Source organism: Cottoperca gobio, chromosome 4 (genome assembly GCF_900634415.1).
Source record: "Cottoperca gobio chromosome 4, fCotGob3.1, whole genome shotgun sequence".
NCBI classification, from domain to species: domain Eukaryota; kingdom Metazoa; phylum Chordata; class Actinopteri; order Perciformes; family Bovichtidae; genus Cottoperca; species Cottoperca gobio.
Window position 1 is genome coordinate 13517883 of NC_041358.1, and position 16372 is coordinate 13534254.

The following is a 16372-nucleotide window of genomic DNA, read 5'->3' on the forward strand; positions in this document are numbered from 1 at the left end:
TTGTCCACCGGCCAAATGGCTAGTGATGTTTACATTTTACCAGCCACTCAAGAGATTACTAGTGTTTTTTTGGCTGGTGAGTGATGCACATCTACTAGCCTCTTGCATGTTTTAGCAGCATTTGGCTGGTAAATGGTGCTACTGTTGTACACTGCACCGACTCCTTAAACCCGTGACCTAATCCAGACCTAACCTTTGTCATTTACTCTGCTCATGTGAAAAAGAAAATAAATTCTAGTACTAGGTACACACACCTGCCCAAAACTCAAACCATGTAGTCTTTCTTTTACCCATCTGCCATTAAGTATTTACTTTGCATGGTATCATTTGCTGGGGATGTGGAGATACCAGTGTGCTATTGTGATAGCAAGACTGTTGTATAACACATTCTAAATATTTTATTTATATCAGGCACAACACAGCACTCCAGTCCTGTAGAACAGATCATGTACAGCCTAAACCCTAACCATGCCTTCTGATAATAATCAACACCACACAACCCCAACAAACATACACAGATCAACATATCCATGCACACATGTCTCCACCTTTCCCTGAGCGAAGTAAACACCAGAGTGCTAGTTTGGCTCCGGAAACCCACATTTACTACTCTCTTCCTCCCTGACACCATTTCACACAGACACACAGATTGTTCCTGCCAGCTTCAGTCAGTTAGAGAAACACAAACACACACTTTCTGTAACAGGCAACTATAAATCCTGTATGGAGGGAAACTTTAGCTTCACTGACCTCTGTGGGTTAAAAGGTTAAAGTCTGTTGCACTTCTGACCCCACCCAACATCACAGTCAGGTGTGGTCTATTGAACGTGTTACCACACCTAGCTGTGATGTAGCATTGCACAGAGATGTGTCACACTGCACAGGGTGATGAATGAGGATGTCTTTGGACATTGGCATATTTTAATTCCTGCCGTTTATCATCGTTCTCATCGTTTGTTTTCTTTCCCCCCCCCAGTTGCACACATCTCCTGAATTTGCAGAACTGTGCGCTTCTCTTTATGTCACTTTCTATGTCTGCGGCGGGATTAAGTTTACCTCTAGGCTGTGGAGGGCAACAGCGCAGCAGCTGGAACTGGAGGTTGTCGGTGCGAAGGCTTTGGCCCTCCAGGTGCTCCAGCAGCTCAAGGAGAGTGGCCCGAACCGTCTCAGTGCCGTACAAGCGGAACCCAGTGGGGGCCACCTCGATCTGGAAGTTCTTATACTGACGCACGGGACGAGACTCCCTCAGGTCGATCTGGGAGGCAGAAAGAGAGAGTTTTTAACTGGAACATGGCAAAATGATAAACAAGGAAGGATTGAATGACCAACAGTAATATATAAAACAATTTCAGATGAGGAGAGAAAAACTATTGAAAAGTGAACATAACATTAAATGAAGAGGCGCAGGGAAGAAACAAGAGAACGGGATTGTGCAAGGAAAAATGCGTAATGAACTTGAGTAGAGCTAATGTCAGTATTTGGATTAAGACACATGAATACACCACAGGAATGTGTCACTACAATGACACATTAACATTTTTTTCATTCCTCATAAAAGCCATGACTAAGTTGGCGGTGGAAACACGGCATTATATACACAGCTTTGTGGATGTTAGTGTATGTGTGTGTTTCTTCCATTACAGACTCATGAAGATGAAGTGCACTGTCTTTATCTAAACATCCCGTAATCCAATACATAATAAACTGTTTCTGTGTGTCTTTGTGTGTCCTGTCATGGTTGGATAATAACCGACATAAGACTTTCCAATACATCCCTGTGATGACAGACATTGCTTGACACTATGGAAAGATACTTTGTTTTTGTAAAGCAGAGAAGCCTGACACAACAGACATCAAAGATTGGTGTGGTATTCATTTTTAGTTTTTATTTGCAACCAAAACAAACATCCTATATAAGTGATTACAGTGGAACTAAGGAGCGTTTCGCAACAGCCGCATCACCTCAGCAATTTTGGGTTTCCCTTCCAATTACTGAAATAATATTTTAGTTCAATTATATTCAATTATTTTTTAAATATATTTTCATTGACCAGTGGTAAGGTTTTTATTAGTTTGTACTCTTTGTTTGTATTATACTTATAATAATATAATAATACTAATAGTAATAATAATACTTATATATTATTAACATATAATAATAAGAATAAGAATAAGAATAAGAATAATAAGAATAATAAGAATAATAGAAGTATAATTTACTAATTAACAAAAAATGTGATGAAAAATTAAAAACAGCTTCCTAACCCTTTATGAATAAGTCATACCTCATTGCAGACCACAGTGATGATGATGTACTGGTAGTCAGTGCAGCTCCAGCGCAGGATGTAGGTGCCCTCCTCGTTGCCCTCCTGACGCAGCTTGTGGATGGCATACTCCGTGCTGGGGAGGGTTTATAGAAAAGACTTGAATACAAAGCTTTAATGAAATGTCTGTTAGTTTTGCTGTTGTATAGTTAGCATGTCTTTTATACTGCATGTGGTTTGTTGTGACCTGTCTTACTTGTTTTTTCTCTTTTGTTTTCCCTTTACCTGATAAAGTTATCCGTCTATCTATCGTTGATCTATTTAGTGTGACTAAAAACTAAATAAAATCTAGATTTAGAGAAACTTTAAATTGCTATAATGGAAAGGTTGGTAAACAAGATTGTTGCACACATTATAACATTTTATAAACTATATAAGTATTTGTTAATGATTAGGTAAGAAATCATTACATAGATGGACCCATCTAAATAATGTGTATGGATGCTTTACTTCTATTAAGTATCTATTAACCGTTTATCAAGGTTTTATAATCATCAGCTGCAACTTTATAATAGCCATCCAAATACTACTACTGTACTTTGTAAACCATTAACAAAGTGCTACAATTATCTGGTCCATCTATCTTTGTGATGTTATAGATATTTAAAATAAGGTTTATAAATGATTTGATAATCATTAACAAATACCTAATATAGTAAATAAACTGTTAAAGTAACAAAAGTTATTTCATAACTAATAATAAGTAATTATTATTCATTATTTTTCTGTTAACAGAAACATAGCTAATAACTAAAGTTAATTAACTATCAATTTACCATTTATTAATGATGGTTATTATAAAGTGTTATGACTGCCGGTGTCCAGTAACACTGTGCTTTTGTGAGGAAGCAGACACATGTGCACACACAGATTTAAAGCAATAAAACTGCCAGTACACACCAGATGGGTCCGTGGCAGCCGTTGTTGATGTTGTGCACCACTGAAGCAGGGGCCACCTCCTTGCACAGGAAGTGGTGGGCATCCACTGTCAGCCTGAAGTACCCATCCACAAGGGCTGCGAAGGACAGAGCCTCACCCCTGTAAGCCATATGCAACTCCTGAAAAGAGAAAAGACGGGGAGAAAGAGATAAAGAGAGGGAGGGAAGGAAGAGGTGATCGGAATATAAACTATTATAAAGCCACGATACTTCAGAGGGCTATCTAAAGAGTGGTGACGCATTACAAAACTCAAATTCCATCTACATGATGAAGCACGATGTCACCTTTAGTCACGGCTAATATAGCTAGGAGCATTTGCTTCAACGTGATGTCCTTTGAAACAAATGTTACAGTAGGTCACATTAACTATGAAAGTAGAGGCAGTAGACAGTCCAGGTTACTAAAATATGTGCGGATGAGTGCTCCCATTGTGACGGTACTATGACACATCACAATAGTATTTGCTTTGACCTGTAGGTCATTGGAACAACAATGCCACACAAATTCTGTTTTTAAAGTTACTGCTGGGTTTATTTAAAAACAGATTTGGTTTGCTAAGTGACAATATGGAGGCCAATCCCACTTGAAACACAGTGCTCGTTGTTTGTCTCACCATCCTCTTGTTGTCCTGTCTGAAGATGGTGACCGTCGCTTCTTTGATGACAGTGTGTGTGATCTCATGGAAGTCACAGAACACCACCCAGTCGTCGTTCGCCTCATTCTTTTTGTCATTTTTCAGTTTTTCATCCAACTTGTTCTTCTTTGACTTGCCCTTTTCTTTGGCGCTCAGAGGCGTCTATTTTATAGATAAACAAACAAATATACATACGCAAATTATGAAAAAGGTAAACCATCATTGACCTTTACAAGGTTTGTCTTAGATCATCTGCAGCACCATCATTTTTGGACTAGTGACCTCAGGTGCTAATAAAGAAGTACTGTAACAATATATAAAACATAACAACATACAACATATTTAAAAAAAGACAACTGCACTACTCTTTCGAAGTTATTCATACTCATCAAAATAATAGGAAATGTGTCCCCTACACCATCTCAGTGTATCATTTCTTGAGTGGTTTTATAGAACTATATTCAGTTCTTTGTGCATAAAAATAAGAAACCTGAAATGTTCTGCTCGGCACTGATTGGACACAAGCACTAAAACATAAAAAAGGAGCACTAGTTCACTTTCTTTTCTGTAAAATATTCATATCATATGACTATAGGGAGTTAATGATGTTTTTCTTATTGGATGTTTTGACTGTTGTTTGTAACTGCCAGTTTATCTGAAACTAACTAGTCAAACTAGTGAAACTAGAGGCCATTTTCTCTCTGACACCGTGTGTTACTCACTGTAGCAGGCTTCTTCCTCCAGGAAATGCCAGCGGTTCCTGTAACCAGGACCTGCATGTCATGGCTCGTCTTCATGTTCTGACTCTGGCTCTGCCCTTGGCTCGGGTTGCAGTATCCTGGAAACAGCAAATAAATAGTATATTGCAGCAGTTACACATATTAAATATACAAAATATTAAAATGCAATCTTGCCGTGCTCATGCAGAGACTGGGCCGGGGAAATGTCTCATTGGCTACCGTATGATTACATTGAAAGAAAGTGTGATGTTAAGCAGGTTGCTCAAACCGTCGAGCTTTGCATTAGTGCTTGAAACCTTTACACATGGGTTAGAATCATCCGGGGTCTGGTCTGCTGTGGGTTAATGTGACATCAAAACATCTTGTTCCTTTCACTTTTGGTTTGCAACATCTGCACGTACTCAAACAATGTTTTGGGTATATTCGGATGTCAACAAAGTTCAAACTTTTTTCTTTATAGAACTGTGGGCAGGACGCCTCTGCATGTAAACACACCAATCTAACCACTGTCGCTTAACCACTCTACACTAATACAGAGGATTCAAGTATTGCAATAGGACTATAAAAACAAACAAATAACTATGTTTTGTTGTAGGGTTGGAACTTCATAATACTGATCATTTTTATCAATCTCTCTCTCTCTCTCTTAAAACAATTTTCCTCCATTGTTATTACATCAACTCTCACAGGGATCAACTTGGTAAACAAATAGTTTTCTTTCTCATCTATAATCTCCCGTAAATCTAATAAAACTACATATCAAACAAAAACCCACGCTCAGCTCTTGCACAACACAAATCTGGCACGGTGCCTGGGAGCTTTAAATCATGGGAATCCCCCTCATCATCTTCCTGAAATCTTACCATAGTAACCTCCATTGCAGAGATCTCCTTCCTGCATTACACTGAGCGAGACGGGCTCAAGGAGCTCGCTGCCCAGGCCGCCGGTCAGGCCCTCCAGTGTGGCCAGGTACTTGATCTTCAGGTCGTACTGCGTGATGTTGCTGTCCTTCATTGTGCGGCGGTTGAATTCACTGAGGAATTTCTTGAAGACGTTGTTGATGCGGATGCGTGTCAGGAAGTTGCGATGCTTAATGTTGCGGTTCAGCGACTCCGGGATGAAGCGTTTGTAGCTGGTGGGATTAAGACAGAAGTGGGTTTGATAAGGGACAGCTGGAAAATCAAAAATCAAGCAAGTAGACTTCATGGAAATTTGCAGGGATGGATCTAAAATGTGGACGTTATTTTAAGATCTAAATCTCATCTCGGAACTCATAACATGCCCAGTTTTAACAAACTCTGAGCACATGTCCTGGGGACATTTCAAATAATCAGATTATAGATACTATATAAAAGATCTTTGCACAATTTTCTTTCTGGCTTCTAAAAGAAAAGCATCTTTAAATGGAAAAAACAAAGAATTTTGGCCTAAGCTTTTTCAAAACAACCTTTCATCAAACCATATGCCTAGGTATTTGTAGGAAGTGACTTGTTTTTATATATTTATAAATATATAGTGGGATCAGCTTCCTTCCTTGGTCTTTTTTTAATTAAGGACTAGTTTTAATTTTGATAAAAGAAAGCTGCAGTGATTAAAGAGCATCCTGCAAAACTCAATAGCTTGATTCAAAGAGGGTGTCACTGTGTATGCGATTGTGTCATCATCATACATATGAATCTTGAAATCTTTAGAAAGTGTTTTACCTGATTTCATGGGAAGCAGTTGGCATGGGCATATCCATATCCTTATTATAATAAGTGATAGCAAGCACAGCCATGCCCAAACACTCATTTTCTATCTCGTGTTGCTCTGCCTCTGAGTTGGACATCCTCAGAGGAACCACACCTGTCACAAAGTCATGCTGGCCCTGTGCAACAAACATATTTATATTTAACATAGAGACACGTGGAATACAAATACTGTCAAGATGAACAAATGAAATGACGACTGTTCCCTAAATAATTAACAAAAACAGAAAATTCAATTAAGTAGTTAGGAAACATCAATTCCTGCTGAGTTCCAACTTCTTCTTTTCTATATTTGAATGGACTGAAAGAATTTAATTGACAACTAAAATTGCTCTATATTATCTATTGCTGACAAATTGCACTTCCTGGTATTGTTGGATTTCCTCCCAGCTGTTGATGTTTTGAAACTCAAATGTAAACTGCGATGTTTGAGCTTTTAATCAGAATGTACATGTACTTTCAAAAAGGAAGAAATAACAAATACAAATCTTATAATCTTGGTGGAGTGCAATCTTTTTAGGTTACCTGCCCAAATATATGATTCATGTGGGAAACAATGACAGCAATGTAAAGCAAGCCATTAGAAATGTCTTTTTGTCCACCTGGGCAAACAGGTAGTCGAGAGAGGCAGCATCCAGTAGGGGAGTTCCTTCTGGTGTTTTCTTCGGGCTTGGTCCTCCTTTGAGTTTACTGAGGCAGTGTCTCCAAACTGGAGACTCTCCTTCAGTGGTGCCATGCCAGTTTCTGAAATAAAATCTGACAGGAGAGAGAAATAAGTTAACGGAATGAATACATGGTGTGCATGCAAGAAAGTATGCGTGGCTAAATAAAAATAAAAAAGCACACTGCCATTACAAGATAACATGAGTTGCAGTGTTCCTTACAGGATTTTGTGAGACTATGATGGGTGGACCTCGGACCCCGTAGGCATACTCCCGCGGAAGAAGGTTTTGTACATTTTAAAGTAAAATCTAATCCACTGCTCCTGCACTTTGAAATTTCAAAATAAAAAGAACAGTAAGGATTGCCCGCAGTTGCATTGCCATGTTAATCATGTTAGCTTGCTGACAATGGCCTTCAGCTAAAAGCACTTGCTGTGCCTAAGGAGTCCTCACTACCCTGTCAAATGATTGCTCTTTATTCCCTGTATGTATTTGTGTTGAACATTTGTTTATGTTAAAGATTGTGTGTATATTCACAATAGACCACAATACCCTGCTTGTTTGTCAGACTGCACAACAGAACGCAAAGCAGGCTGCAGCAAAAAAATACAAACACACACACAAAGCACACACACTTTTTTCGCTCTTTCACTAGCTACTGTCAAAGCAGAGCAAAGTTAAAGACGAAGTGGAGTTGACACCACAGTAATGTTTTTCTCCTCTTTGCATGAAATTCTGCCTATCTTGTCAAATGGGTTTTCTGAAGAAGGTCGTAACTCTCTTCAAATGAATCTAGTACATTGCTGGTCTGTCACATAAAATCTTTCAATCCAGACTTGTCACAACTCAATCTTTACTCAAAAGATGTCATTAACTCACTGCCTTCTATTCCTTTTCTTATATAAGTGTATGGCCAAAGACCCTCTCTGAAGAGCTGCTAACCTTGATCTTTAGCTGAATTCCAATTTCAGATATATTTGGCTGTTTGCTCTTCTCTTTCCTCTTATAAAGCCAAAATGAGAATCAAGATCTAATAACCCTGTGGGAACATGAGGAATGTCTCAGCTTGCCAAGCCACCCAGTGTCATTTTCTATGTTATGATCTTCTATGACCCGAGCTTAAGTACTGCTGATTCATAACACACATCCACAACATTCAGCAGAGTGTTTTCAGATAATTCCAAGGATTTTATGGCATTAGGAAATTATACACAGATAAGTGATATGCCTTTCAGATTCATCTAATGGTGAATGGGACAGACGTATAGCCAACACATCGCTATTTTACTATATTCCATCATTGTCATGATGGCAGCAGGAGAAACAAAGTAGCCCTGGCATCCACCTTGCCATGGCTCATTCTGGGGACTCCTGTGGCGTTACCAGGGATGTAGCACATTATGTAATACCTCTATTGCATTCACACTCAGACCCACAGTCTTCTCCAATTTGGACACGGCCATTATTACCTCCAGCATCCTGATCCAAATTGGATCCTTTCCACATGGAGGAACAGTACTTCAAGCAAACACATTTCAGCCACTTGAATCCCAGATCTTATTTTTGGTCACAACAAAGAACTCCTGGACCAAAAATGAGGGTTGGAATGTAGATCAACTCTGAAATAAGGCTAAACTCAGGCCCGCCTCCCTCATCACTACCGGTGGTACACAAATCTACCTGTCAAACTCACATACCATGTTACTCTGAACTCACTCAAGGCAGCATCTAGCACACACTTCAAAGAGAGTATTCCAGAGTTTTCTGAGAGAGTATCATGGCCTCTGACTTGGAGGTCTTGGCTTTCATATCAGATTGTGTTCAAACCACACCAGTGTGCAATGGAGGTTACATAACTACATCATCCACTCTGTGACCACACACACCAATAAATGCTGGGTAACCTATCCTTCTAATCAATATGAAGCAATATTTGGGTTGAATGACCAACCCAACTTGCTGGGTTACATTAACCCAGATGTTATTGGTCCATTAGTTACCCAGCAGTGTTCATGTCTGCAAAAAGCAGGGATGCAATCCTGAGATAACAAATCAAAAACAACAATTGAAGCCCGATGCGTCCTCTCACCCTGGAAAACTCCTCACAAGGAAACAGTCCTGTCCCTATCCAGGAGATTGGCTCCAGAGCCTAAAAGTGAGCTCAACTATATCTACTTCACGGGTGGCCTGCAGACTGGTTTCGCTATTGCACGTGGTTTCTTTGGGATTGCTCCGCCTCCTGCTCCTTCCCACCAGAAAGAAACATTCCACATCCCAGGAAGCAGTTTTTACATTCAGGACTCAGCATGCTAAAGTGTCTGACTTTGGTATGCTGCCCCACTGGCAATTCAAAGATCCCTAAAGCTAATCTCGCAGGCTAGGAGCTCAAGCGGGAAGGTGCCCCAGTATCAACAGTCATGTATATGTATGTAATATTTCCATTGTTTTGAAGACTACATGACATTTGAGGTAGTTCAAGGAAAAACACAGCCGGTTTCAATTTAAGAAATAACTTCATGGGAATAAATAGAAGCTAGAAAACTCCTATGTCGTCTTACCTCATGCGATAGTGCAACTTGACACTGGTTTCATCTGTGATCTTGAACTCATAGTTGGGGGGGTACCAGGTGGCATTTGTCTCATCATACAGGGCAAATAGGTTATGGCACAAGGGAGAGATTGCTGAGAAGGAAAAGAGAAAAGAGGAAAAAAGATCAATATTCAGACCAATCGTTGCATTGAGGCTGATTTGAAGGCCTCCGTCTAAAGAAGGGATCTAAGAGCAACAGCGAACAATCTGCTTATAAAACAAGAAAAAGATAATTTACAGCGAAAGAGTCATTATTGCAGAATGACCGCAATAATGACCAGCTCGCTGTACATTATCCCGCTTATTACACGGCTAAAATGATTTTATTGATTACAAAATGACTTTAATGCCTCCGCCAACACAAATAGTCTGCTCGCTGTGTTCAGAGATCAGAACTGCATCCATAGCAATGATCTGTTATTTATAGCAGTTGTCAGCTATAAAGAAATAACAGACAATAGTGTTGCAAATGACCAATCAAAATAGATGATGTGGGATCCTGGTTTTAGTAGTTAAAACTACTACTGGTTGTTTAGAGAGGTGAAGATACTTCTTTCAAGAGCCTTTCTAGAGTGGCACTTAGTCTACAATAACTGCTTCATGGCTTTTGAACTGTGGTTTCAGTTGATTGCAGATGTTGACAACTAAAGGCAGTAATAAACGTTCATCTGGATTTGAGAACAGTAACAGACAAAGAGAAGTTCTCCTCTGTCTGTTGTTTAATGCTCAGACATCAGTGTTTCCCAGTGTAACCCTGTGCCCCCCCCCCCCCCCCCCCCTGAAATTCAAGGTGTTTCGTTTTTTTTCTGGATTTTTTTTGGGGGGGGTGGTTTCACAACTGACATTTCACATTGAACAGGTGCTCTTCTATTAAAAAAACTAAACGCAGTGTGTACAGTCTACTTTGCGCATTCACATTCTCTCCTCCGCTCTGTGAGACAGAGCGGAGGAAAGGAGAGGAGGGAACTACAAATATAATTCTCTGAATCCTTGCATTAGTGCCTGTTGTTTACCGTCTCTCTTACCGTCTGTCCCTTTCCTTGTGTTTGTATGTCTCTCTCTATGTATACAAACATAACCAAGTGTTATTTTTCTTTTAAATCCTGTAACCTTCACTACTTGACCAAAGCCAAGACCTTCCTTTAATGGTGTGTAAGAGTGTGGACCTCAGGTATAACAGTAACCCTTTACTACTGGTTATCAATCATTTTAAGCCAAATGCAATGTCCTTTAAGAGTAGGGATCTAATATGTTAACCTGGTGATTTTGTTAACTCCAATTGATGTGCCACATACTATATTTACAGTAAAAATCTACAACACAATACTGGCAATAAACAGATAATATATAAATAAGCAGAGCAGGCTATTCTTGATTTTGCCAACTTGCCAACAGGTCAGTCACTCACAGCATTTCTTAGCAGCCTCCACACAGAGCTCCAACGCAGTGTAGCAGCCTTTGAAGTAGTCTATCTGGAGCGCCTCATCTGTGTAAAAGTGGATCTCCAAGCCCCGAATGGAAGTAGGAGAAGAGGAGAGTTGGGCCCGCTTATTGGACCGCCTCATCTTCCCACAGAGTTGCCTGCCTAACTCCATCACCCACAGAGTTGGCATTCAGACACTGGATAGGTGAAGTGAAAAAGATAAATGGGGGAGTGGGAATGTTAGAATTAAGTTTATTTCACATTGTGTACAACAAAGTAAGTTTCAGGACAGACAAGACAAATTAGAACATACACACATGGGAAACAACCTAATTCACATTTCTCTCACACAGAACTTAATGTATTGTGATGATCAGTAAAATAGTAAATCAAACATATACACTGTTAAACAAGTAATTGCTACTAAGTAGCACTAATAGCATTAATTTACATTTTCAATTAATGTTTAAAAACATACCAAGTTCACCAGAAAGAACGTACTTATGTTAACGCAGTATTACTAAATAATCGACACTTTCAGAGGAAATGGAGGACCGCTGTGTACTTAACATAGCCAATGAAGTGTGTTAAAACCGATGTGTGTGTGTGTGTGTTACAGTAAGAAAAAAGTATTGATCATGAGCTCAGCAAACAGCAGCATAGAGTCCAATGTTCATTAACCTGATAACCTGATGATATCATTACAGTGCAGAGCCCCGACACAAAGCACACAGAAGTCTCACTAAAGTGCGAGTGAAATGACGTCAGCCTGTGAACTGGGCTGATGACATCAACATGGAGGACAGATCGTAGCTGCGCAGTGGCTGTGATGAGTCTGGGCTTCACTACAGGAAGCGTCTAATAGCCTGCATAGCAAAAGCAGCATGTAAACAGCAGCAGCCCTGAGTTCCTGTGTTGACAGCACTTACAGCTACATAGACCAGCATAACATACATTAATTATCATTGCCTAGGCATCTATTCACTCTGGATATCACACACATAAGCGTGTATAAACAAGCATAAAAAGAGGAGAAAAGGGGAGAAAGAGACTGACTGTTTGTTCTTTAGAAGAGATTTTCTTCTAAAGAGAGTCATCAGTCTGCCTCTTACAGTCAGTGTGTCAATGTCCCTCACTCTTCCTCTTTCTACCTACATTCCTCGGAATGCTTCTAAATGTCACAACAGTTAAATGAAAACATATCTCTTACACTTTTTGTTTGATATATCAAGAAATCTTTCATAAATGACATGATTGAGACTGGTAGTATTGAACTGACGGCAGTTTTACAGTAGACCACATTTTTCTCAAGACTACTTCAGCTGAAAAATATGTTCACCTTTTTTGTTTCTTTTAAAGAAGCCAAATGACTTGAACTGTTGTTTCTGCTAAACAAAAACAAGAAATTGGAGCAGTTTATAATATAACTAGTGATAGACAGCCGATCCCAACAGTTGTGTAGGTGGTACAGGTGTGTGGGTAAAATAAAGTAATAAAGACAAAAGACTACCAAATGCTGCCTCCATATGCATCTGCATTTTTTTAAACGTGTCTAACATTAAATATATATATATATAAACTGTGTACAATAGTTGGTTAGGTGGTCCAAAAAGAAAAGAAATACTACACCAACAAACAAATAAGATGCATCCTTTAATTGTGCATCAATCCCCCTGTCTATTTAAGTCTAAGGTGGGAAGTAAAGTTGAGATAGAAGAAAAAATTAACACAAGCAACATGAGGACAAGAAAGTGAATCTGAAATTAAATTTGCCTTCATTTCCCCGTAACAACTTTCTTATTGTTTCAAAACTTCCTGTAGCTACTTTTCACTGTCAAACCCTTCCAGCAAAGACAATTGTGTATGAACTATATTGTGTCGATGGGAAACCCTGGCTGACAGCAGCGTACTATAGGTTACTGAAGGCCCCGTCACACATATCCGTATGGCAGAAACGTATTCTAGCGTTTTGGGAGCTTATTGGGCTTTGAATATAGTATATAGGTTCCCTGTGAGTAGCTCATCCTCACTTCTTCACAGCACGTCTTGATGCATACATCAACCCAGCATCAGAGAGCATGGAGGATGCTGAGAGGCTGCGACAAGAGTACATTCTAGCCGTTCTCCAACATCAGCATGATGTGAACCAAATGGCACTTTTCCAGCTCCGTTGGCCAGACGCTCTGATACGTTTTATATAAGTAAGTGATAAATTAATTCTGCCACACGATATGTGTGACAGGGCCTTTAGGTGTTCCATACAGTGACGGCTCAGGTGAAGAGTTGTAGACAGTGACCATAAAAGCACCGTGACAAATAATCAATGTAAGAAATGAGCACCCTGTTCCATTAACAGGGTTGTATAAAAAAAAAGGCTACAAAAGCATTCAAGTGGCCAACAGAAGACAGTCAACTTCTCATAGACAAAGAAAGTCAAAAATGTCTAGCAGAAGAAATTGGACAAAGCTGGCCATAGTTTATACCTATTTACATTCTCATTAACGATAAATATTGCTTAAAAAATGCTTAGCATGACACTTTTTTAGGCAAATCAGTTCAACCCCATCTCGATTGTATGTTTTGTGCACCTTTTTAAAATCAGTTAGTATCTGTAGTATAGCTACATTGCTTCAATACATTACATTACAATTGTAATTTAGCAGACTTACAGTGAACTAACTACCCCCTGGAGCAACTCAGGGTTAAGTGAGTTGCGGTGGCGCACAATGGTGGCAGCCCCTGGTATTGAACTCACAACCTTCCGGTGATCTATTTGGAAGTCTAACCACTAGACCACTAGACTGTTCTTAAATACAATTGTGAGGTACTTTATTTGACCATTTCCATTTTATGCTGCTTTATACTTCTACTTCTAATACATATCTGAGGGAAATATTGTACTTTTACTAAAGCTACAAAGCACTATATATATATTAATTTGTTCAAATTAGCCACAACTTTACCAGCCGCAACATTAGAGTGACGTTCACACTTAAATGCTTCAATAATTACAATCCAATTTCATAACATATTATATAGTATTCTGAAATGAGCCGGTCTGCAAAACGAGTACTTCTACTTAAATATATTTGAGTTCTAATACCTTTGTATCTTTACTTGAGTAGACTTTTGAATGCATGAGTTTTACTTGTAACTGAATATTTCTCCAAATGTATTAATACTTTGACCTAAGTAAAAGATCAGAGTAATTTTTCCACCACTGAATAAAATTGATGAGTTCTTGGCTGCAACACTGTTGCTTGTGTGCAAGCTGAGCTAGGACGTCCCCCTAAATGTCAGAGCTTGAATAAATCCTTTAATTAGAGCGCCATCCCACCAGAGATTTTTCTCAACCAGTTTTTGAAGATTCAGCACCCACCCATGTAAGCATATTGACGGTAAGTGTGTACATTCATTACCACTGCATTGTTGGTATACCTCTGACAATTAGTCACAGTCAGGAAACAGCCAATCCAAACGGAAACCTTTTTATTTATTTTTAGAATGTTCATTAAATTGGCTCAATTGTTTTCTTTTTTCTTTACCAAAAACATAAAACCAAAAAAGCATGAATGAGTATGATGATCTCTGTAATTTAGTATCACCAGATCAAGAATTGAAATATGAATGTACAGTTGATTGTTTTTTACTTAAGAATTCCAGTGTTGTGAAAAAATAAATACTAAAAATAAAAAAGGTTTAGTTTGTAACAGTTTTCTTTACTTTTCAGATAAATGTTCTACACCATGTCTCACTTTTAGAAATCAGCAAAACCTGTGTGCCTGAAGTGAAAAAACTGTGGGCAGATAATAGGCTTTTAAAGCAATAATGTCATAAAGGCCACTTGGTTATTACAAGAAAAGGTCAAGTAAGTGATACATGTAATGCTCTTTGACATTAAATACCATGTTATAATGTTAGATAATACCAAAAGGTGGGACTTTTTATTTTCTTCGTGTTATGTGAATTTAAGTGTGTAAGTGTGTGTGCATGTGTGTTGAGAGGCACCTACTTTTATCAATCTCCAATGTGTGAAGCCACTTTACCCTTTGATGTCAGAATTGTGTATGATTTAGTAGAATATTTGCAATACAGATTTTCATTATCATCATCTAACAGAAGTCCAAAGTGACATATTCAAAATGTCTTGTTTAATCAGACTAGCAATCCCAATAGTAGTGTTAGATATTCAGTGTGCGTCAGAAGAGAAAGAAATTCAGGAGATATTCAATTTGAGAGGATGGAACCAGTGAATCTTTGCCAGATTCATCTGAAAAGGTTCTTAAATATTGAATCACTTATCAAAATAATTGCTTTTTAATGTTCTGTCTATGGAAGGATTAAGACAAATCATCACAGCTCTAATAAATAATAGATGTGGGCCAAAGAAGCGACACACTTCCTGCACTGTTAATGGGTTAAATTCCTGTTAACACAATAAAATCTAACCATTTTACTTAAATCCATATTTGCATTGTTGGAGCAGGGTCCCTGTGGTCTCCCATGATCCGAGATAAAACTAACAATTGGTTTCACTTTTCTTTTACACCCAATAAGCAGCACAGTGAAATACTATAGACGGCTTGCTATTTTATAAAGACATTTCACTTTCTCCATTTACAATTTTCGAGTATTGACAGATGGCTTAAAAGTGGACAAAATCAAATACACTTCATTACAATAATAACATAGCCTTGAAACACAGGCTGTAGGCCTACTTGTATTTGTGTTGAGATAGTCAAACTTTTTTATTCAATGGGCCCTAGTTCCTAAGGGCGTTTTTGTATTGGATTGCATCATATTATACGATCTTCCTAACATGTTGCCCTCACTCTGTTCACTTTATATTCATAACATGTTTAATTAGTAACCTACATTGTAATAAAACTGTAACAGCCGTTGGCTTTCATGGCAAGCGGACGGACGTTGGTTGACATTAGCTTGTAGCCAGTTAGTTGACTTGAATGGTCAAAGCAAACAGCTGGACAACAACGAGGACCGATGACAACCAAGCGAGTGTGTTAAATGAACCAGAAGACGGATATATTTTCATAATCGTACTCACCTCAGGAGCTTAGCCAGACAGCTGGCAAGTTACTTCCGTTTCGTTCAGTACATTAGACGCTTTAATCAAGTTGTATCACCTCTCTAGACGGACTTTAAGTATCGCGTGTCGGCTATTTGATTCCAAAACTTTCCAAGAAAAATATCCAGTATCCAAAGATAGAGAAATATTGGGTTTATTCCACAGAATTTGTTGGTGACTAATAGCTTGAGTGGCGGAGACGCAGCAGCCTCTGTTCTTGCTAACC

At 38.8% G+C, this 16372-nt stretch overlaps 1 protein-coding gene across 1 annotated transcript in view; it reads right to left on the reverse strand.

Annotated features, from left to right (window-relative positions):
- The window catches only part of jak1 (Janus kinase 1), a 30897-nt gene extending 14525 nt beyond the window's left edge, over positions 1–16372 (reverse strand). Inside the window, exons 1-11 of the mRNA XM_029428817.1 lie at positions 16126–16372; positions 11046–11257; positions 9606–9729; positions 6988–7141; positions 6341–6504; positions 5501–5769; positions 4620–4735; positions 3877–4059; positions 3225–3382; positions 2286–2400; positions 1057–1255 (exon numbers count right to left, since the gene is read on the reverse strand). Of these exons, the coding sequence (XP_029284677.1) occupies positions 1057–1255; positions 2286–2400; positions 3225–3382; positions 3877–4059; positions 4620–4735; positions 5501–5769; positions 6341–6504; positions 6988–7141; positions 9606–9729; positions 11046–11250 (1687 nt within the window). The 5' untranslated portion in view covers positions 11251–11257; positions 16126–16372. The remainder of the gene's footprint in view (positions 1–1056; positions 1256–2285; positions 2401–3224; positions 3383–3876; positions 4060–4619; positions 4736–5500; positions 5770–6340; positions 6505–6987; positions 7142–9605; positions 9730–11045; positions 11258–16125) is intronic.